At 47.5% G+C, this 24,450-nt stretch overlaps 1 protein-coding gene across 6 annotated transcripts in view; it reads right to left on the reverse strand.

The window, feature by feature from the left end:
- The window catches only part of LOC118216967 (rootletin-like), a 61,641-nt gene extending 37,645 nt beyond the window's left edge, over positions 1 to 23,996 (reverse strand). For 3 of the 6 annotated variants that reach the window (XM_035398652.1, XM_035398647.1, XM_035398648.1), the window contains exons 1-3: positions 23,284 to 23,996; positions 17,728 to 17,805; positions 16,056 to 16,121 (exon numbers count right to left, since the gene is read on the reverse strand). In XM_035398652.1, coding sequence (XP_035254543.1) covers positions 16,056 to 16,121; positions 17,728 to 17,805; positions 23,284 to 23,406 — 267 coding nt within the window. In that variant the 5' untranslated portion in view covers positions 23,407 to 23,996. Of the gene's footprint in view, positions 1 to 16,055; positions 16,122 to 17,727; positions 17,806 to 18,087; positions 18,177 to 22,764; positions 22,881 to 22,911; positions 23,103 to 23,283 lie in introns of those variants that run through there. The other 3 variants (XM_035398651.1, XM_035398649.1, XM_035398650.1) reach the window with 3 other exon arrangements.
- Positions 23,997 to 24,450: the final 454 nt, after the last annotated feature.

A 24,450-nucleotide genomic window follows, 5' to 3' on the forward strand; every position in this document is an offset into this window, starting at 1 on the left:
CGATGAATATAAAACCATACGAATGCGTAGTAGCTAGGTCAGGCTATTCGTCCAAGGGTCATGCCTATCCTCTACGTGAGGTAGAGAGGGAGGATCCGAGAGAAATATCTACAGCATCCAACAAGAGGGAGGAAGAGGATGAAATTCAGCTAAGGGCATAGCGTTAGATTACATTTATGCACACAGTATACACTCAGTGACCACTTTATTAGGTACATGTATCTAATGTACCTAGTACATGTAGGACCCCCTTTTGCCTCCAGAGCAGCCTGATGAATTCTTCTCAACATGGAGTCAACAAGGTTCTGGAAACATTCCTTAAGGGTATTTGTCCATGCTGACTCGATAGCATCGTGCAGTTCCCGTAGATTTTTCCAGCACGATTCAATCCGGCACCAGATATCACACCCCAGTCAAAGTCTCTTAGATTAGGCCTCTTGCCCATTCTAATGTTTGGTCGAACAAAAAAAATAAACCTCATAACCATTTCTGCATGCTTTATATATAGAGTTGCTGCCACGTGATTCACTGAGGACAAAAAGGCTACCTGCGTTAATGAGTAGGTGTACCTAATAAAATGGCCACTGAGTGCATATAGCACAGTGTAAACACTCCTACCATTTATTATGGCGTTTGAAATTATGTCGCAGGGTTGTGCATGTACCAGTTGTAAACAGGTTATATATTAACACGCATTGTCAGTTGTGACCCTAGTGACTTTTGCACCAGCCCTATGCTGCCTAAACCTTCCAGTAAGCACTTATGTAAATTGCTCTGGATAAGGGTGATGAGGTTTATAAAGCACGTTTTTCAAAGAGAAAGGACATCGCTTAGGCCAGGGTGTGCCTATTCCCGTGTTTCATACACTACAGGGAGAACTCAATGAGACGCCTCCTTGGCTAAAGAAACACTGCAATTCAAGAGACTCTCCTGATTACACGTTGCTCTGAAATGAGACAGTGAGATCCACAAGACAAACGCACACAGTCACTACAAATCCCCCTTCTTGACTTTTAGGATGGTACCGTTTCCTTGTTTAAGGCCTGGAATTTCCATGGTTTAGCATCACATTACCCTTAGGGGAGGGGCTATTCTGAGCTTGTAGCGGATTGGCCGTAACTGAGCTTCAGCGAGCACAAACGACCCGCCTAAAACGCAATCAAAGAGGAGAGCGGGTCCGATTAGGGAGAGAGGGCAGGGGTTCATCTTTTCACCAAGTCCCATTTCGCTGCTAGCAGTGTGTGAACGGTCGCAGCATTGCAGAAAAACCTTGAACCTTTCTTTACACAGGCCTATTAAACAGAGCTGGAGAGTACAGGGTTCAAAAAGTAAAAGTCCTACTACAGTATGTACTACATTCACCCTTGAACATCCAGCTGATTTCACTAATCAGTTACACCTCCTGGCTAATTAACAAATCCAGGCGACTGGAACAAAACACTGCAGAGGACTTTTACTTTCTATTTCTACCCACTAAATAAAAAATGATTAATTAATGATTAAACTAATCTAACTAAACTTCACAAGACTTTAAGTATCAGGTGTCTGGGTGCTGGGCTAAAACTAAAAACCTGCAGCCAAACCGGCCCTTTTTCAGATGAGACTGGAGCCAAGAAACCAGGCGACCTGAGTTAGACTTGTACATAACTGCTTCAACTGATCCATTGCTGTGCTGCTCCAGTGCTGAGTAACAACAAAATCAAGCAGACCCCGTGGCTCTCCAGGACCAGGAGTGGCTCTGTGGCTCTCCAGGACCAGGAGTGACCCTGTGGTTCTCCAGGACCAGGAGTGACTCTGTGGTTCTCCAGGACCAGGAGTGACTCTGTGGTTCTCCAGGACCAGGAGTGACTCTGTGGTTCTCCAGGACCAGGAGTGGCTCTGTGGCTCTCCAGGACCAGGAGTGACCCTGTGGCTCTCCATGTCCAGGAGTGACGACTGCTGGCTCAAAGACTTGTTCACTTTCCTTCCTAATTCCCCCATTTTAGATCAACTAATTGTTTTTATAAATGTCTCAATCCGACATTTATGACACAGGATACATGCCCACCATGTCCTTATCTGCTGACCAGGTCACGACAATCTAATAGCGTTTATTACAATTTCATTGTTACAATTGGGTCAAAAACTTTTTATATTAAGAAGGCGATAAATTGTCACTTCTGGGGAATATAACCACAAATTGAATCCAGTTTCCTGGACCTTTAAGCCAAGCTGACAGGGCCACTGGTACTACTCTCGTGAGCATGAGCGGGCAGAGCTGCGACTAATGTGTACAACAGGCTTACAGTACTTCAAAATAAAAAGGCATTCCATAACAAAGGTTCTGGAACCAGTTTGGACGCCTTGGATGTCTGAGTTCCAACGCTCTGAAATGTGGAAGTGTTTGAATCCAGCTGAAGAGAAATGTTGAAAAGCAGAGTGACGCCAGCGTCTGTGTCACGCCAGCGTCTGTGTCACGTGACGGGGAGTCTGCCACGCCCACCAGCGCCCGGTACGCTGGCACCGCCTCGCATGCGGCTCCGGCGTCCAGCAGAACCAGGCCAAAGCGGACCTCGGCCAGACCGTCCCCAGAACCCAAAACCATTGCGAGAAAACGGACACTAGCAATTTAAAGCAAAACAAAAAACAAAAAAAAACATGGTTACTTAGCCAAGCTGGCAATGAAGAGAAAGGTAAGATCAGACAGTCAGATCTGGTGTGTTTGCTAAGTGGGAAAACAGCAGCCTTTACCATCTGGACACAGCGCTCATGCTCTTCCTGCAGCACTCTCTCACTGCTCAGGGAACTGCCACGCCTACAAGAATGATCTGGTGCCACTGGCTCTGTAGTGAGCATTCAGACCAGGCAGCCAAAGACCGGACAATTAGGAATAGTGGCAGAGCGGAACTACTAAATGCCACTTTACAAATGGTGGTAAGTAGTTTAGGTGTGGATCTGTGTGTGTGTGTGTGTGTGTGTGTGTGTGTGTGCGCGCGAGCGTGCGTGCGTGTGCCGTTGCATGAAAATGTTTGAAGGTGGGTGAATGCATGTCTGTGTATGTGCATGTGTGTGTACACAAGGAACACGTGTGTGTGGGTGGGTAAGTGTGTGTGTGTGTGTGTCCGTGCGTGTGTGTGTATTTGTAGACAGTAAATAAGACAGACAGTGCTGGCCTCCCAGTCAGTGACCTCTCCTTGTCAGGAACAAAGTCCCCGTAACGCCCCCATGAGGGAACTCTGGGAGTCCAGCCTGCAGCCTGCAGCAGCCCTGAGACATGCCACAGGCCACTCCCACCACACACTGCCACACAGGAAAATCTGACACATTGATGGAACTTTGTATCCAAATCCACGCACTGTCTCACAGGTAAAATGAAAGAGAAAGACCAGCTGCAGCACAGGTAGAGAGAGAGTACAGTAGCATCGCAGGGGAGCCCGAGGAGAGTAGGAATCCTCTTAAAGGCAGTAGACCCTCTGTTCAGAAGGTGCAGGAGTTTGAGTGACAGGTCAGGAGGTCAGAAGCCAAAGGTCGGGAGTGGAAACGGAGCGGCGGGAATTGTGGTGCGAGTGGCGAGCGAGTGGCCTGTGATTGGCGGGACTCCGCGTCCTCGTCCCGCCCACAGCAGATCCTCCTCTGCGCTGACACCAGCCGAGGGACCGAGCCGCACCTGGCTCCGTCGCCGTGGCGACAGGCAGGCAGACGTTTCCGGAACAGAGGCTGATCTGCACCATGCTGCGCGTAAGGACCCGTGAGCTGAAGCTGGCTAGTGTCACCTGTCCCGCTCTACCCTACCCTCCGTTCACCTCCCCTTCCCTGCTCTCCCCTCCCCTCCCCTCACCTCCCTCACAGCTCCTCCCCGTTCAGGGTACCGCTCAGCCCTCCTGCTGCGAACAGCCGCATCTCCCCCCGCTGTGCCACACTGCCCAGGACAGTTACTGCGCTGCTGGGATGCAGCGGTGCGTAACCGTTACGGGGCTGGGTTTGTAACTCAAGGGCTGCGGGTTTCATTCCCAGGTGGGGCACTGCCGTAGGTCCCCAGAGCAAAGTGCATTAAAATGCTTCAGTTAATATCCAGGTGTATAAATGGACAGTGTCTATAAATATAAGCCTTGTAAGTCACTCAGGTAAGAGCTGTTAATAAAATAAATAATAAAATAAAAATAATAGCGCCGTCAGGAAAAGACATCTGACCACTGGAGAAACAAGCAAACAATTTCTTAAAAGTAAAAATTAAAAACCAATGACTCCCTATACTCCCTCATAGAAACACTGACATTATTACTTTGGTATAAACAGTCCAGTAGTCTGTATTTTTGCTGAATCTCCCTCAGTGCTGGCCAAGTATGTCTCAGCCCTGCCCCAGAGATTTTCTGGTGCAATAAAAGTTCAACTCAACCACTGCCTTCTGTAGGAATCTGGTCCTAGTTCCAAAGTTTAGGTCAACAACTATTTATTATCGAAGCAAAAACAGTCTTCTTTACAGTATGAAGCATACCGGGTACCCCTCCCATTTGGTTTAGGTAGGCCATCAACCGCACTCCTTTGATCGTATCATCATCTTCAGCAAGTCCACCCCAGTTACAGTCAACACCCAGGCATGCTGAGGTAGACTGAATCAACCAAAATTCCTTACACTTCTCAAAACCCACAGCACAAGGCAGAAACTAGTCAACTATCTGAATAACTTGTTATATGACAATATTGGTTTCAATATTTTTCAAATTTAAGCAACTTTGAACAAGAGCCTGTATAATATCCAGCAAATAGGGGCGAGTAGCAACGGCGTTATTAGGAATGTTGAGTGAAGTGCTGCTAGGCCTCAACCTGTCCGGATATTCATATGGCGTGGGTTTGAGTCCCATATTGCTTTAATAAAACTGATCCCTTGATCCGCAGATATCCTTAGAGGCTCAGAAAAGTGAAACATGACCACTTATATCAGACAACGGATGGTTTCAGTTCCAAAGCAAGAAAATACACTTCAAGGTGACTCCAAAACAGCCGGTAAAGCAATGGTATGCCTTCAGAGGTTGTACACATGAACAGATTCATTTCGTAGGGTTTGTTCACAATTAAAACAGAAATATCGGTATTTAAATTTTGATGGGGCTTTTTTCCTTGAACACAGTGGTCTTAGGTTGCACGCATCACAGGAAACAGCTCCAGCCAAGAATCATATGAAATAGAATTATTTGAAGAATTATCAGGAAATATATATATATATATATATATGTAGGTAAACCCCTTAAATCTGCAGTATACAACTGTCTCAATGGTCACAATATTGAGAAACCATTTTGAAAAGCGTAACACCGTCAGCCCCACTCACGGAGAAAGGGACACACCACCACCAACCCCGGTTCTCCAAAGTCTTGAACGGCGCGTCACAACATTTCCAGCTATGACTCCTCGGCAAGCAGAATTCAAGGATTGCAGGCTAGCATAGCTACACCAAAAACGTTAGCTCCAAAAGTCCAGGTAAAACAACTAAATCCTTCTCATTGTTACAGAGCTTACCGATAACACAATAAACCATCCTCCACTTAATTACCGAGTTCCGCAGCTGATGAATTGACGGTTTTGCCAAGTTCACCAGTCTTAAAGTTAGCCATCTACTTGATAGTTTGCGATAGCTAAATATTAGTTAAATGTTAGCGAAACATTTTTATGCATGTAAACTGTTGAATATGGCTACACTTCAACCCAGACTTAATACGGTTTGATTTGGTGCCCACTGATTCGGAGCCCTACTGGACATTTGGTTTTCTGGATATTTAGACCTTTCTGACAGCACCATATACAAATATCAACTAAACATTGACGAGGTCAGTCTCATTGCTGATTGGTTCACAACACATTGTTTATGTGCGAGAGCGAGAGACAGACAGCCGGTCAGACAAAGAGAGAGAGAGACCCCAGAAACACAGAAAAAGAGAAAGGCCCAGAGAAGCATGTGGTACGGTACAACAGAACCGCTTGCAGTCTTTATTTTCACTGAGCAAGGAAGGAACTCACTTCTTTAAGTTCACCTCATAAACAGCATCCCACCAGACACTGATGCGGTGCATGCAAAAGAGAACCTCAAAATGTCTCCATTCCGCCATAATAGATGTGATGACAGAGGGGGGTTAAAGTTTTGCCTTTTTAAACCAAAAATACAAAGATCTTGTCAAACGTGACAGGAAATACTAAGACTTCAGCGCAGCCGACAGTCATGTTGACACAAGGCCTCAGTAAAAAAAAAAAAAAGCCCATTTTTAACACAGCGCGAGGCTTTATTTAAATAGCTCCAGACAGCAGCCATTTTCAAGCCAAAGGAAACATGTTTCATTGGTGGGAAGACCACAGCTATAGGTCGAAGGTCACAGAACCGCGCAGCTTTCAAAATAAGAGCGTTATAATTCCTTTACGTTCGGTCCCCGAGTCCACACCGCTATCAGCACGTGTAGGGAGGGCGGTGACCAGACCAAAGCCAAAAGATTTACGGAACCCTCTCAGGCGGCGCCCTAAGCGCTAAGCCGACCGAGTCAGCGCGGCAGCAGCCATTAAACGAGACCGATGAACCTGCGGGGCTTTGCTGAAAACGCAGGTGCAGTTCAGTCCCGTCTAAAACACGTCCAACGTAATGGGGAAAAGTCGCTTCCCGGTAATGAAACGGAACATTTCTCAATTTTTTTTTTTGCTCTAAATTTATTCTCGCGTCCGCAGCCAATGGACAGCTATAAACCAGCTTGAATCGGGGACGCCCAGTTTCTTCCAGCGGTTCTGATAGCGGCGCGCTCTTTCGAGCAAAGCTGGGCAGCGTATCAGAGCTCCTTACAGCCCCAGACAGGCGGCTAACAGCACCTCCTCACCCTCTGTAGAAGCCCAGACAGGCAGCTAACAGCACGTCCTCAGCCTCTGTAGAAGCCCAGGCAGGCAGCTAACAGCACCTCCTCAGCCTCTGTAGAAGCCCAGACAGGCAGCTAACAGCACCTCCTCACCCTCTGTAGAGGACAGGAGGGCCCTTACATCAGTGCAGAGGTGTGATTATCAGTGCTGCTCTCTAGGGAAAAAGAAACAACATTTTTCCTTCATTCATCTTTTTAAAAGGAGAGAGAGACCTCACTGCTGTTTCCTGATATACTGAGTAAACAGACACGCTGAGTGTTGCGGTGTTTGGACAGTGACACAGCTCTCGTTGTTCTGGCCCCGTACTCCAGGACGTTGGATTTTAAATGAAGCTAGAGCACAGACCGCCAGCTTTGATCTGCGGGTATTCACGTCCATATCGAGTGAATCGTGTAGGAACTGCTGTCCTGTTTACACACGGTTCCCCTGTATGTGTTGGAGTACAGAGCCAAAACAACAAGAACTGTGTCACTGTCACTGTCTCACACACACACACACACACACACACACACACACACTGGGGATGGCACGATTGATAGGACCGTGGCGCAAAGATCACAGGGTAAACCGTATCAATCAGGCACACGCTTGCTCCGCCTCTGATGATGTCACGGCAACAGAATGGTACAGTCGTGTCTGCCAGCACGGTTTTGCTGAGCTGACGGTTTGGGGCTGATAACCTACATTACATTACAGCAGCCGCTCTTATCCAGAGCAACTAACATAATGTTTTTTTTTTTTTTACACAGCACTTAAATTGCATCCATTTACACAGCTGGATATTTACTGAAGCAATGCAGGTTAAGTACCTTGCTCAAGGGTACAACAGCAGTGTCCTACCTGGGAATCGAACCTGTGACCTTCAGGTTACGAGACCAGCTCCTTACCCACTGTGCTACGCTGCCGTGGCCTGTGAAACACACCCAGGGAGCGAATAGGGCTCGGGAACCAGGCTAGTAAGACAGGCAGGACATTCGTGGTTGCGCTGCTTCCTTAAATAAACCGCCATACAGTTGGACCGTTGGACAAACGACTGTGGCTTCGTTCCCCCTTCGATGCTCGCTTTTGCCACTGATCGCATTTTTGAACATGATTGGTTAATCTTTGGAAGAAAATAATATCTGTACTGTAATGCATCGCATTTGCATTTATGAGTGTGGCGTTCGGTTTTGGACGCGCCTCTGTCGCACAACTTGCTGAACGTGGTGTCTGTTCCGCACAGTGAGACACAGAGAAAGCAATGCAGAACTCTGCATGTTGGAGTAGAGGGCGGCAATCAGAGTGCAGTGTCAAAATCCAGTGAATGTGGACAGAACTGCTTCAGAACTGAGTGAGTGGGGGGGGGGGTGCTGAGCTGTTTCAGAACTGGAACAGGAATGGGGGTGGGGGGGGGGGTGGGTGGTCAGCCGTAATCAGCTGCTGTTTACATTCCAAAGTGCAGCACCTCCACGGAGTGAGGAGGCGGCTATCGGAACTGCAGCAGACTACACCTGGCCCCAGGTGTAAACGGCACACTAACCGGTAAGAGCGGTACCTGTGCGGCGCTACGCTAACTTCCAGGATGAGCGCCCACCTCTTTCGGCAGAATGAGCACCTCTCTGGGATAAAAATAATCAGGATGTCTCTGTACTCTGGGTAGATACCGCAGAATGCAGAGATTTGTAAAGCAGGGAACACATTCACACTCGCTTGGCGCTGTAGTGTCTTATTACTGTGCCAATGGCTGCTTTTAGAATATCAGTGAACTGATATGGATAAGCGTACACACACACACACACCCACACCCATACACAGTATGTGCATACAGACACACACACACACACACACACACACACACCCTGTAAAGGTTTGCCAGTACTGTGACCAAGTTGTACCTTACTAATCCTTGTATGGAACAGTCTGAGTGGCAGGCAGAGGGGCGGAGCTTTGTCCCCTTCATAAAAACACAAAAAAAATAAAACCTCCAGATGGGATTTAAGAGAAGGGCGTCAGTCACATAAAACCTCATCTTGTGACACGTCGCAGCCCGTGGTCAAGACTACTTCCTTAAGGATAAGCAAACAGACAGTGGGCAGCCAACAAGGATCTGGGCAGCCTACTCCTCTACCAAACAGCACTGATCGTTTATCACTGCTTTCAGCGTCCATACTGAGACACGGTCATTTGCCAACCCCACACCAACAGCAAGCAGCTAACAGACAGAGAGCGACAGACAGACAAACACACAGACATACAGAGACAAACAGAATAAGGCATACAGACATACAGACAGACAGAGACAAACAGACAAAAGTATACAGACAGACAGACAAACATACAGACATACAGACAGAGACAAGCAGACAAAGCCATACAAACAGACACAGACAGACAGTCAGTCTGTCTGTTCGTCAGTCACCCACACACACAGGCAGAGAGGCTCTGGGTACAGTAGTCCTTGCCTGTCACACACACAGACAGAGTGGCTCTGGGTACAGTAGTCCTTGCCTGTCACACACACAGACAGAGTGGCTCTGGGTACAGTAGTCCTTGCCTGTCACACACACAGACAGAGTGGCTCTGGGTACAGTAGTCCTTGCCTGTCACACACACAGACAGAGTGGCTCTGGGTACAGTAGTCCTTGCCTGTCGCACACACAGACAGAGTGGCTCTGGGTACAGTAGTCCTTGCCTGTCACACACACAGACAGAGAGGCTCTGGGTATAGTAGTCCTTGCCTGTCACACACACAGACAGAGTGGCTCTGGGTATAGTTGTCCTTGCCTGTCACACACACAGACAGAGTGGCTCTGGGTATAGTAGTCCTTGCCTGTCACACACACAGACAGAGTGGGTCTGGGTATAGTAGTCCTTGCCTGTCACACACACAGACAGAGTGGCTCTGGGTATCGTAGTCCTTGCCTGTCACACGTGCTTACATCACATCCTGTAAAGCAGAAGAACCCGCTGCAGGGGTCTGGCAGCATTCAGATTCAACAGCCCACCATGTCTTACAGTACAGTGTGTCAGGCTAATGCGTTGACTGGATTAGGCCCAATTCCCATGACCGCTCTGTTCCCCACTGTGTGCAGGTCTTCAGAACAGGTCAGTGTTGAGTATTCAGGGACAATGACTCTCAGTAACAGTGTGCAAGTCTGGGGCTACCAAAGCAGAATCAGCAGTCATCAACACATCCTTTAATCCCACACACTGACCGCCACTGTCTGAGAGTCAGTCAGCTCAGTGCTCCGTCTGTCTCTCTTTAGCTTCCAGCAGGAGGCTCTAGGCACAGCTGCTGCTGATGGATTTAATACTCAGGACCTTATGGACTTGACAGGAAAGATCAGACTTAAAAGTGCCTGAATCTGGGCCATGGTAGTGCACTGTGGCCCAACGCCCACACCCCACAACCACATCCAGACCCACACCCACACCACACACACCATATCCCACACCCCCCCACCCAAACCACACACACCATATCCCACACCCACATCCAGACCACATCCCACGCCCATGCCCACACCCACACCCCATAGCCCACAGCCCACACCCACACCCCATAGCCCACAGCCCACATCCACAACACACATCCCACACCCACACCCCACTCTCATTCCCACTTAACAAATACCATTTTCAGATTTTCCCACTTCCATCCAACTCTTTCACCTTCACACAAACCCAGCACACACACACAAAAAAAAAATACAAAAGCAGAATGAAGAGTAGAGTGACCAAGCCAGAGGGGTTAACTCTGAGACTGGCACTGGGGGCACCGGGGTCCTCAGACATAGGGCACTGCCCCTTCCACACACACAGCAGGGGGGCACCGGGGTCCTCAGACATAGAGCAGTGCCCCTTCCACACACACAGCAGGGGGGCACCGGGGTCCTCAGACATAGAGCAGTGCCCCTTCCACACACACAGCAGGGGGGCACCGGGGTCCTCAGACATAGAGCAGTGCCCCTTCCACACACACAGCAGGGGGCACAGGCTTAAAAAGCCTCATCAACATGTTTGGTAGCCTGTGAAAATGAAATAGCTAAATAGGCAACCTTTAAAAATCCTTCTTTAGTTTCCTCTTAACCAATCAAAAGCAGATTAATAAATAAAGCGGGACACTTATAAACAAAGGACACGTATTCACGCAAAGAAAACGGTTCCAGCGTGACGAGCTAAACACGTCATGAAAGAGTTGCCAAACAAAGCAGTGAAAATGAGGATGTGGATGCGCTTAGACGGGACGTAATCACCGGGAGAACGATGGCGAGCCGGTGTTCAGTTCAAAGGTCAAAGGCTGCAGAAGATTCCACAGTTACCGTCCAATGAAAATCCCCGTCTGTGAAACACGGAGCACGCGGAGGAGGGTGTGGAACCCGTCTGTCGCAGGACCGCATCGACCTCTGGCTCCACGAGCTGCCAATCATTAACGACGCAATCGAAACCCATTTTTCCAGTGGCTTCAGTCCTCCCTCGTTCACCCGGAGCAGGAGGGCCACGGCACCAACAAGTCAAAAACTGAAAATGAGGGGCGTCTCCTGGCGTAGCCTGTAGAGCACTGTCCACACGCTCGTTACGAGCCGCGACGTCGGCGGTTCGAGTCCGACCGCGTGATCCTTTGTCGCACGTCTCTCCCTCTCTCTTCCCTGTTCTACACTGTCGTGTCCAATAAAGCTGAAAATATTTTCATTTTAATTTTTAAATGAACATCACAATACAGTCTAGTGTAGCGTTCCCCCACCCTTTTTTCACTTTAAAAATCGATAACCAATTTCAGCCCCAGTAAACCAGGTGAGGCGAACTGATGTGTATGAAAAATGTTAAACTTATCAGTGAGTCGCTGGGAAGCAGTGAAAAGCAGCAGACCCTGTGGCTCTGCAGGTCTGGGGCCGGAGTTACCTACGCTGGGGGTACCTCGGACAGGGGTTGCTAGGCCGGGGGTAGCTAGGGTGGGGGTCCCAGGGCTGGGGGTCCCTAGGCCAGGGGTCACTCGGGTAGGGAAGGGTGCTTTGTCATACGAGAAGTCCAATGCTCAGTAGCGACTCAGGTACCGACTCCACTCCCTGTCCAGCCGCAAGGTTCCACTGACTCTGACCCTCAACGACCCCCCTGCCCTGACCTCAGTGCTCCTCCTTCAGGAGGCAGAAACCCCACACAGTGTTAGAATAACGGCACACAGTGTGATAATTACTCCACACAGTGTTAGAATTACTGCACACAGTGAGAAAATTACTGAAAATCTGTGCCGTTTAGATTCAGTGGTTTCAGCCAACAGCCTTTCCAATGAATTATGGCAATCTTTATACTCGACTCTAAAATGTCCCCACGGACACACGAGTTAATCAGAGAGCCCTCTCTATTTTCAGTAAGGCTATTAACTTGTGTCAGCAATTCCGAAAGGAACGGCAGGCCTACATTGGCATCATCAGGGCAGACGGCCCCGACGGACTGAGCTAAAGCACGTTGCAGTCTATGTCCTTCAGAGCGCTGTTAACCCTACAGAGATGTGCACTTACCAAGAGAACAAGGATTACTCCTGTAACACACACACATGCACACACACACACAAACACGCACACACAAATACACACACACACACAGACACACACACACAAACGCACACGCACACACACATACAGTTAAGAAGGCCGTATTTTCCTTACAACATACAGACGTTTTGAAAAAAGAACATGGAGAGCATGACACCGAACACCCTTGTCAGCGCCAATGGTCTCCCGTAGGTTGTATACTCAATACAAGCTCCTTGCTCTTTGTTTTATGCCACTCCACGCCACTGGGGGGCGTACAAACGAGTTTTACTAATTGCTTTGCACAACTTGAGCTCACTGACACCCAACTTCACGGAAATTCTGTACCAGGAATATGAGCACATTTCATTGGCCTTTAAAATCTGCGCATGATCAATTATAAAGACGATGATATCCTTCCAGAAACTCTTCCGTTCAAAAGTTGAAAAGTTTCTCAAAAGCACTCCAGTCACGACCATGATGACAGTCGTGTCCAGATGGAATACACAAGATTTCAGTACGTGGAGCCCTATCCCAATAGGTTTGCCATGATACAAGAATGAAATTCAATTTCATTCAATCAAGCAAAGTTTGACCAAATTTGTTAGGCAAACTAAGGCTAAATCGTTTGGACAGAAAGATGAATGAAAGGGGAAACTAGTAATGGACACCATTTCAGAATTCTCCTGTATCCCACCCCGACACGGCCTGCTACCACAGGACAGCGCAGTGATTAGATGAAATGGAAAGTGGAGTTGAACTCTGACCCCGACCGTTCGACCAACAATGTGATATTTTGATGGACAAATTGCAGACGGGGGGAGGGTCTTGTTCTGAAGGCCTTCATTGGCAGCTGATTGAAGGGAAACCACAGAAACCACAGCCCCCTTTGGGACTCAGTTTGACACCCCAGATCTAGGGCATCAGCACACAGGTTCATCATGAACGGTCCATTAGGAACTTTAAGTGCCATAGTAGGCGCAGTAGGGACATTACGAACGTAGTGTTTAAAGTGGCAGACAGTTCTGAGGATTATACTCCTCAAACGCATCGTTTACTCTCCACCTCTCATAAATGTCAACACTTCTGCCCGACACTTCACGCAAAACAACACAATGCGTAATTTAACATTTTCTCTTCGGCTGCAACTAAAACTTCACTCTGGAGTCCAACACACCGCAAACTCAACACATTATTGCCACTGTGGTAACTAGGCTAGATTTGCCACTTACAATCGAGTAACTACGCCATCTCCAACTCAACACCTCCCCTCATAAAGATATCACACTCAGGTATAGAACCTCACCGGAACAGTTCTTACTGATGCGATAACAGCTCATACTAAGACTTCTGTATAAATTTATGCACTATTTGTGAGAAGCCAGCATTCTGTTTCATACTGTAAAAAAAAAAAAAAAAGAAGAAGGAAAAACCTCAAGTGACAGGATTCCATGAGGAAAACCGTTGATAATAACCCGGTAACTCATTAATCTGGTTTCCCAAAGCGACAGCAAATGTGGGTCGAAGCTTTGATTTGAGGCATTACGGAGTCAAGGGATTCCAATAGGATTCTCTTCGCCTCAAAATACCCAGAATGCAACACGCAGGATGGCAGCATGGTTGCAGAAGTGCTCAGGGGACCAATGATTCTACACACAAATTTACAGATTTACATTCTGCCACCGTCTCTAGTGTTGACGCAATGTCCTTTATAAACAAAGACAGCGCGACTGAAAACGCCGCAACTGATTGATGTTTTAGTATTACACAAGGGCATTATGACAAAGAGAACAGGCTCAGGGGACAAAATGGCTGTCGACATTTTTGTAAAATTGGTGTGCCGACACGTCACTCACACACGTACACCCACAGGCACACACACATGGTTGCCCACACACACACACAGACACACAGTTGCCCAACACACAGACACACACACACAGTTGCCCACACACACAGACACACATACACGGTTTCCCACACACACACAGACACCTTTCATACCCTTGTTTCACAGTACGTTCATGTTGTCTGTAACAGCACCCTCTTACTGTCCCTCTTACGCAATAACTTAACGCATACGCTATGCACACCCCATGCACACACCGTGCACACACCATGCAGACACCGTGCACACAAGGTGCACACAACAATGCACAAGCCATGCATACACCCCATGCACACAACACTGCACACACCATGCAGAAACCATGCAGACACCGTGCACACACCATGCAGATACCATGCACACAAGATGCACACAACAATGCACACGCCATGCACACAACACTGCACACACCATGCAGAAACCATGCACGCACCGTGCACACGCCAAGCATGGTAAGAAGAGAACTTGTACAGTAATCTCCTCCAAAGTCTGCACCATTTCAATTTACTGTTGATATGGAATGCAAAATGCATTGGGAAACCAGAGAGAGGGAAAAAAACAACACACCACAGAGAGAGGGAAAAACAACGCACCACAGAGAGGGAAAAAAACAACGCACCACAGAGAGGCCTGCAGTTGTGTTTTAATTTATGTTCCCCTCTCAGACGGGAGGTTGCCAGGTTTGCCGTCTCCAGGGACATTACGCGCATGCTTTCACGGTCAGAGTCAGGTGTGTAAACAGCAGGGTGTGATGGAAGAACCATCAACGCACACGGTAGCGGGGCACCTCCTGTTTACTCGCACATGCAGTAGCAAGGGCTTTCCAGCGTTCCTCAGTCAGAAGCAGACAGACAGGAGACCTCTTCTGCACATACGACCGCTAAATTTGTGTGTGTGGCTTTGCAACACATTCTGTTATCTGCTTACATTGGAAAGACGCGGTTTAAGTGTAAGAGGACTTCAAACGAAACTCGGGGGACCCCGTTTCCCCGCTCAGGCTACGCGTTCATGTCTGTGTCGATCATCGGCATCAAGCCCCGCAAACCCGCGTAGATGTCTGAAATGTTTCCGTAAATTACAGGGAAACGAAAAGCCATAACGAGCACCTTTTACAACGGAAGTGAACAGAATCGCGGCCAAGACCGGAGCCTGAAAGAGTGCAGCAGGAGCTTATCGGCGCCTTTAACCGCTAACGTTTTGCTTTCCGTTAATTTCCTGCAGATTTTCCCCTTTCTCTTTCACAGGAGCGCTTTGTTTGGCTTAATTGCCCAGCCTGAAGTACAGGAGTCTGCCCTACCCCTAAACAAGAGTCTCTGCCCCCCCCCCCCCCCCTTCCCCGCCCAAATACAGGAGACTGCCCCCACCCCAAAAACAGGAGTCTGCCCCCCTCCTACCCCTAAAGCAGGAGACAGCCCCTACCCTCTAAACACCAAAACAGGAGTCTGGCCCCACCCCCAACAGGAGTCTGCCCCTACCACCCCACCCCCCAACCCCGCAAAAGCAGGAGTTTACCCCCACCCCCAAAGCAGGGGCAAACCTCCTCCAGATCAGAGCAAGGAACCTCCCTCCCTCCCTCCCTCCCTCCCTCCCTCCCTCTCTCCCTCTCTCCCTCTCTCCCTCTCTCCCTCTCTCCCTCCCTCTCTCCCTCTCTCCCTCTCTCCCTCCCTCTCTCCCTCTCTCCCTCTCTCCCTCTCTCCCTCTCCCTCTCTCTCTCTCTCTCTCTCTCTCTCTCTCTCTCTCAAAAGACGGCTGCAATAAACAGGTTTCAGCATGAAATGGGCACTCACCATCTCGTCCAGGGCATAGCGCAGTAACCCATGCTCATACAGGATGAAGAACCGTCTCTGCCACTTCTGCATGGGAAACAAAAACAAGACCAATGAATACCCATTTACATCTCAACAACAAGGCCAATAGATCCCCTTTACATCTCAAGAACAAGGCCAATCAGATCCCCTTCACATCTCAACAACAAGGCCAATCAGATCCCCTTGTTTATCAATCCGATCAACAAGGTCACTGAAATCTGCAATCTCCCTCACAACTCAAGGACAGGACACCGACTAATGCTGTGGCTGGGTTGCACACGCACCACACAATTTCCATAGAGTGGAAATCATAAACATACATCATATTCTAATAAAACACTGTTTAAGTTTGATTTCTTTTTATTTATTTATTAAATAACCTGGTGGCCCCTCAAAGGCCAATGGGAGTTCCTGAGCGTCTATTCCAGAATCCACAGTCCAATATCTGTACAGTACTACTGGGAACAGAAAGGTACTACTGTGTACACAATTGTTACACTGTGAGCAGAACAGTACTGTGTACAGAACAGTACTACTGAGTACAGAACAGTTCAAGCCTGAGCATTACACCACTCACAACTGAACAAGGAATCTCAGAGCTGCCACTATGTACATGCAGCACCAGAAAAGGACCTGGATCGCAAATGTGTGTTTTCATTTCAAAACTGTGGAGGCTATTCGTACGATTCCGCACGACACAGATTTTCCTTCCCTCTCCTTGTTCAGTGCTCCGTTAGCATCCTTTCCCAGTTTAATGCAGCGATGCGTGGCGGTGTTACGTTTCTAACCCCAGTTACCCGGGGAGGCCTTCAATAATATATGAGGATGTGTGCTTTGTGCTCCAGCAGGCACCAGAGGAGCCTGAATGGAGGCTCCTCCACTAGGCCCAGGGAAACTCTATCTACTCTAACTGGAGGCCCATTAAACATTTAGAGCGCGTTCCCAGCGGCTGGATTAGAGGACAATTATAACTGAACTTAGAGGGGTGGAGAAGAAAAAAGGAGTTTTGTCGGCCGTATCCAGGTTCCAGTTTAAATAAATAGAGGGGCGGGGGGGCGATAGAGTGGACCCAGGATGCACCTGAATCACCATGTTCTCATCCGGTGTGAAGACCACCCAACTAGGGCTGAACCAAATATCGAATTACAATATATAAGGAAGCCCGCCCCCATAGGGCATGAATCACAATATATAAGGATGCCCTTATAGGCAATCTTTAGTCTTTTTATCTTTAAATCATACCTGATGCAGTAGTGATCTACCAAATATCAAAGGCCATGTGAAGTGCTTACGGGAAAAAGATATCATCACTGATATCTATTGGGTGTTGAGAAGACAGCCAATCAGGAGCAAGGTCGTACGGCTCGTGATCATGTGAATTGTTTTTTTCAAATCAGACACTAACACACAGGAGCACTGAGAAGGGGAATTCCTTAAAAGACTAATCCCAGGCCTCTATGGAATAAACCCTTAAGAAACCAGGTCAGATGAAAGGCCTGGAATCTTTCCCACCCCCTAAAGAAACACAATGTCATCATCCCTTCCCTGTGTTGAAGCACAAACTATCAGTCCAGTGTGAATCTGAACGTCATCACTGTTACAGTGCCAAGCTAGCTGTCGGTGGAAACAGACTGCAAGATACTCAACTCACCCGAGATCTGTGTCCTGGATTGTCAAAGTTGGTTCCCTCTGGAGCCAGAAGCAGCCAGCCTCCATATATGGGTTTAGCCTACGGGTAATGGCAGGAGAGAATGAGCCACATCAAGATAATTTTATTTTCTGTGCATCATTACTTGTAACTCTACCAGTGACTATAATCTCTATACCTTTATTTAACAGAGAACTCAATCAATAAAAGCAGGTGGAAATTCAAAAAAAGACCAGGTAGAGAATCATGCATAGGGAGATTATGGGGTAGGCCAGATGTAGATTTTGGGGAATTTGGCCCAGACATGTGGGGTTAACACCTTTTTATCTTTTACGCAACCCGTTCAGACACCAAGACACTTACTGTAGGATGCCATCTGAACTATGTCGCAATAACATGGCAGGATGTTTGTTTGCGACCCGATTATAAAAAGATACAGGGACATTGTGGACTACGTCTGATAATCCGGGACAACGGTGACGGTCATCCGGCCCTGCTGCTCTTAAAAATTCACTCTTTTTGTCTACATGACCCCATCCTTTTGGGGGGGGGGGGGGTGTGGGCTGGGTTAGATACATTTGGGTCAGATTTTCGCCTTCTGCGGGTAAAGCAGTCTGTGCGCATGTTTATCTCATAAGCCCCACCCTTCAACCCAATCGCTAAATTCCACATAGATTTGGAGGAGGGGCTTAAACGCTACCATTTAACACAGCCGCACAAATTAACTTAAGCAATTCAAGTTAGGCATCTTTCTTAACCGTACATTCAAATTTACAATAAAAAGACCAGCTCATAAAACACTATGGCTGCAGTGCCTCCATGATGCTTCTTGCTAAAAATTTGCTTGATGTATCCACACAAGTTTGTCCATTAAACCAAGCAAGTCACTGGAAAGTGAAACCTGGCTGCATGAGACCATAGCAATTTGACAGCAAGAACAAGAGTGCTGTGAGGAAACGTTCTCCTCCATCAATCCTTTCAGTCAGGTCTGGAGCAAAAGTGGAAAGATATACAGGGGAAGGAACGTCGCACGGTCAAAGAGTTTACATGATAATATCCCCACGGCCATTTCAGTTTGAACAGTTTGCACTGAGAAGCTCAGCACCGACCGTGGAAAACATCATCAGAAAAGGAGCGTCCAATTTTATTTTTATTAGGGTACAAAAAAGAAATCTGACCTGCTGTCCACTATTCTGAAACTGCAAACCTCCATAAAACACTTCTGATGAATTAGAATATCGCACTGAAAAGCCGATAACCCAGCCTCCATACAGACATGCACGCGCACACAAACATGCACAACGCAGACACACACAACCACGCACGTGCAAATCCACACAAACAGGAACACGCACACGTACACATACACGTGCAAGCTCGCTTGCACACACAGGCACGCACACACACAAACACACATGCAAGAACAACAAACACATATAAACCGACACACACACACACACCCAACTGTATATGCCACTCTTGTGGAGTGGTCATTGAACTGCCCTACAGGTCACAGACCTCTGCTGTAGAGTCTGTGAATGCATATAGCTGCACAGTCCCTGTCTGTGAATGCACAGAGCTGCACAGTCCCAGTCTGTGAATACAGCGATCTGCACAATCCCAGTCTGTGAATGCACAGAGCTGCACAGTCCCAGTCTGTGAATGCACAGAGCTGCACAGTCCCAGTCTGTGAATGCACAGAGCTGCACAGTCCCAGTCTGTGAATGCAGAGAGCTGCACAGACCCAGTCTGTGAATGCAGAGAGCTGCACAGTCCCTGTCTGTGAATGCACAGAGCTGCACAGTCCCAGTCTGTGAATACAGGGATCTGCACAATCCCAGTCTGTGAATGCACAGAGCTGCACAGTCCCAGTCTGTGAATGCACAGAGCTGCACAGTCCCAGTCTGTGAATGCACAGAGCCGCACAGTCCCAGTCTGTGAATGCACAGAGCTGCACAGTCCCAGTCTGTGAATACAGGGATCTGCACAATCCCAGTCTGTGAATGCACAGAGCTGCACAGTCCCAGTCTGTGAATGCACAGAGCTGCACAGTCCCAGTCTGTGAATGCACAGAGCTGCACAGTCCCAGTCTGTGAATGCACAGAGCTGCACAGTCCCAGTCTGTGAATGCAGAGAGCTGCACAGTCCCAGTCTGTGAATGCAGAGAGCTGCACATTCCCAGTCTGTGAATGCAGAGAGATGCACATTCCCAGTCTGTGAATACAAAGAGCTGCACATTCCCAGTCTGTGAATACAAAGAGCTGCACATTCCCAGTCTGTGAATGCAGAGAGCTGCACAGTCCCAGTCTGTGAATACAAAGAGCTGCACAGTCCCAGTCTGTGAATGTAGAGAGCTGCACAGTCCCAGTCTGTGAATGCAGAGAGCTGCACAGTCCCAGTCTGTGAATACAAAGAGCTGCACAGTCCCAGTCTGTGAATGCAGAGAGCTGCACAGTCCCAGTCTGTGAATGCAGAGAGCTGCGCATTCCCAGTCTGTGAATGCAGTTAGCTCCACAGTCCCAGTCTGTGAATGCAGAGAGCTGCACAGTCTGATGGCAGCTGGCGAGGCTCGCCATGGAAACGGGAGGAGGCGAGAGAGGGCCTCTCTCGCAAAGGTCAAGCGAACGCCAAAGCTGATGTCACCACGCGCCCGACTGCCCGCCAGTTCACAAGCGAAACGTTGTGCAAGAGGACACAGTGCTTCCCAGCAGCACAAGGAAGCCTTCCCTTCCAGGAAGCCTTTCTGATCTAGCACAGCACACTGTCTGCAGCTCTCCTGAGGTGCGTGAGCTTCTAATGACACCCAAAATCAGCCTTCAGTTCCAGTGGCAAGAATTCCTGTGAGCTCCTGTAAACCTGCTCACTCTAACCCTGAGCTCCTGTAAACCTGCTCACTCTGACCCTGAGCTCCTGTAGTAAACCTGCTCACTCTAATCCTGAGCTCCTGTAGTAAACCTGCTCACTCTAACCCTGAGCTCCTGTAGTAAACCTGCTCACTCTGACCCTGAGCTCCTGTAAACCTGCTCACTCTAACCCTGAGCTCCTGTAGTAAACCTGCTCACTCTGACCCTGAGCTCCTGTAAACCTGCTCACTCTAACCCTGAGCTCCTGTAAACCTGCTCACTCTAATCCTGAGCTCCTGTAAACCTGCTCACTCTAAACCTGAGCTCCTGTAGAAAACCTGCTCACTCTAACCCTGAGCTCCTGTAAACCTGCTCACTCTAATCCTGAGCTCCTGTAGAAAACCTGCTCACTCTAATCCTGAGCTCCTGTAGAAAACCTGCTCACTCTAACCCTGAGCTCCTGTAAACCTGCTCACTCTAACCCTGAGATCCTGTAAACCTGCTCACTCACGCTAACTCAGTAATCCTGCTTTGCGAAACAGGGCCCAGAATGTATACTCAAACTATTTTTTCCATAATACAACAAACACGTGAACATTAAAAAGGGAAGAGGCCAATTACCAACAGGCTTCATCTGAAATTATGAGACCCCACCACATAAACGATCCAACATTGACTTCCACATTGTAGTCAATGGGGTCATCTGTACTGTACATGTTGCCACCAAATTTTTTCCCCCTTCAGAACAGGTGCCCAGTTCCAGTGGCATATTCCACCCTTGACCAATTTCCATTCTTGACAGGAATCCGTTAATTTGCCTCCGTTAAACTCAATGAAAGCCTGCAAAAATTACATTAGCTGCACAGTTCTTGGGTAGGAGCGGCACACCCATAACGGATATCATAAAATAACCATTCCAGGCCAGTTTGGTTTTGGAAATGTGAGCACAAGTTAAAGAAAGTCATTTTTACAACCCTATCACACGTGTGCGAACCACTCATCGTTCTGCTTCTGACCGGTCAGCTCGCTGCAATGGTGAACAACATGGAGGAAAAACAGTGCTGCCACAAACACGGTTAACTTAGACCACGGGTGCATTACATTACATTACATTTATTTAGCAGACACTTTTATCCAAAGCGACATACAAAAGTGTATATCATGGTCATTGGACAACTACAAAACACAGGTTCAATAAGGTACGATACTCATTTCGTACAGCTGTTCCTAGCCAAGAACACAGTTCAGTTCACACAGTGAACACCATTCTGACCTAACTCATGCCAAGCCAAACTAGGAAGAAGAAAAAGCTAATTTGTTTCAGGATTTTGTGCAAACTTCTGCTCTTAATTATTTCATCAGCTCAACCATACATATCTGTCCTCTTTTTAAGCGCAGCTAGACCTATAGACTGCAAGTGCGTCCTAAAGATTTTACTTTAATCACAGGAGTAAACCACCATAGAATACAGAGCTGTCAGAAAAAGAAAATTAAGGTAATTGGCTGGAATCAAAATCACTACGCAAACCAGTCATCCAGGACCAAACTTGTAGGCTACACCCCTGACATAGACCTTTACTTTTCCCAAATACACTGTCAAATTTTAATTCTTTGTCAACAAAGCAAACTGGAGATAACCATTTGCCTGGTCATCCTCCAGGCCATGAGTCTGATTATGTATCCAGTCCATTCAATACAGGTTAAATCGCCGTAATCTGCATTACCGTTTCACTGACACAAGTTAAAGACATGGTTGCCAAATTCCTCATCTCATTTACAACAAATCAAATGTGGAAAACAATGTCGGAAAATAATCATCAACAGAGCGGTAAAAGCAAACTCGGAGGGGGGGGGGGGGGGGGGGGGGGTTTCTTTGAACCAAGTCAAAAAAGGAACCTAGTCAGCTGAGACTGTTGGCATCCTTAACACCTTTCGAACCCCCCCCCCCCACCCCGTGATGTTTTCATGAAGTTACAAGTATAAAGCCTTCTTTATACAAAATGTTAAAACAGCACGATACACGCTCATTATAAATAATAACTATTTCTGCAAAAGTGGTAAAAGTGAAAATCTGTGAGGTCGAGAGCTTGTTTAACATTATGGCTTAGGCGCTTTATCTGCAAGGCATACATATCCAGCTAGAATCATACACAGCGTGTGCGCGTTCAGTAAAACAATCACAATTGGTATAACGTACACATTCATTAATTCCGTATAAGGAAATATTCCATTTTGCATCCACGAGTTTAACCAGTATCATTGTAGTCTACATACATAATGTTTCAAAATCTAGAACATAGTCGCAAAAATACCACGACTCCTCGCAATCGCATTAACTCCTAACCTGAGTAACGCGTAGTTTGTTGAGCTTGCTCTCAAAAACTACTAAATTACACAACTAGTTTCACTCGTTTACATTGCAACAATATCCATTTTAATTAAAATGCAGGTTCGCAATGCAATAAAGAAACAATGAATAAAATCATGCCAGCTCCCACGCGACAGAATTACCAACTCATTCACACAGAGAGAAACAAGCAAAAGGTCATTTGTAACACATGCTTGCCTACTACGCGAGCGGTAAACGAGGCACAGAACATTAGCCACTGTCCATTTAACGCTTTAGAAGATACGTACGTTTGACCGGGATTGCCCTTCCTTCATGTTTATAATACGTACTGGCAAACAAACAAACTTGAACAAACAAAACACTTACCTGGCTTAAATCTTCGGCGTTCAATAAATGCGACTCTCTGGGTTTAAAACAATTCTGACATTTACTTTTGTTAAAAATATTCGCTTGAAACTTCCGACAAGCATTATCTTTGGAGGACATCATTGCTCTTTTCTGGTGATTCCACCCCGTCGATTTTGACCGTTGATATCTCTCTCAGATAGTTAATAAAGTTAACAAAAGTAGTTTCCAAACAGCTAAGATGCTTCCAGTGACGTGAAATTTTGGAGCTTGCAGTCATGTAACCATGTGTTTAGAAAGGATATTACAATGCGTGTTCCCAGGTGCGCGGATTCTGCTGGCACGGAAATAACACGAACGTATTACACATTCCGGAGACCGTCCATGATAGAAAAGGGAGCGACTTTCTATTAAGGAGCGAACAATGCCATTTAAAAATTCGTCCAATTGTAGCCCATAACCGTGCCCGAATTCGTTCTGCTTGCACCCATAGCTCCATGAACGAACGCGTAAACTGAGTTGTTTACTTAATCTCCTTTCCCTGGCAAGTGTTTTTTTTTTTTTTTTTTTTGTAAATTATGTCGTGACAAAACTTTCCTCTCGCCGTATTCACTGAGGCGAAGTACAACACGTGAAATGCACAGGTGACGCTTTCATCCCCGACCGAAACGTCCTGTGAGCGTCCTTCACTGGAGATACGTACAGCGCCATCAAACCACTGCTAGAGTGTTCACAGACAGCGGCCCCGATAAACAGAGCCTATGCTTCGGGCGCTACCACCCCGTGCGATTTTACACGAATATTTCCAACCGTGACTTTAAGCCGCCATTCGGAAAAAAATGCAGCCGGCTAACGCTTTCAAAGTTCAATAGCCCCCAGACAATAGCGCCTAGGACCATCAAACCACTGCTAGAGTGTTCACAGACAGCGGCCCCGAGAAGCAGAGCCTATGCTTCGGGTGCTACCACCCAGCACGATTTTACACGAATATTTCCAACCCTGACTTTAAGCCGCCGATCGGAAAAAATCAGCCGTTCTAACGCTTCAAAGTTCAATAGCTCCCAGACAATAGGGCCTATGACCATCAAACCACTGCTAGAGTGTTCACAGACAGCGGCCCGGAGAAGCAGAGCCTATGCATCGGGCGCTACCACCTCGCGCGATTTTAGACGAATATTTCCAACCGTG

The sequence above is a fragment of the Anguilla anguilla genome, chromosome 17 (genome assembly GCF_013347855.1).
Source record: "Anguilla anguilla isolate fAngAng1 chromosome 17, fAngAng1.pri, whole genome shotgun sequence".
In the NCBI taxonomy this organism is placed as follows: Eukaryota; Metazoa; Chordata; class Actinopteri; order Anguilliformes; family Anguillidae; genus Anguilla; species Anguilla anguilla.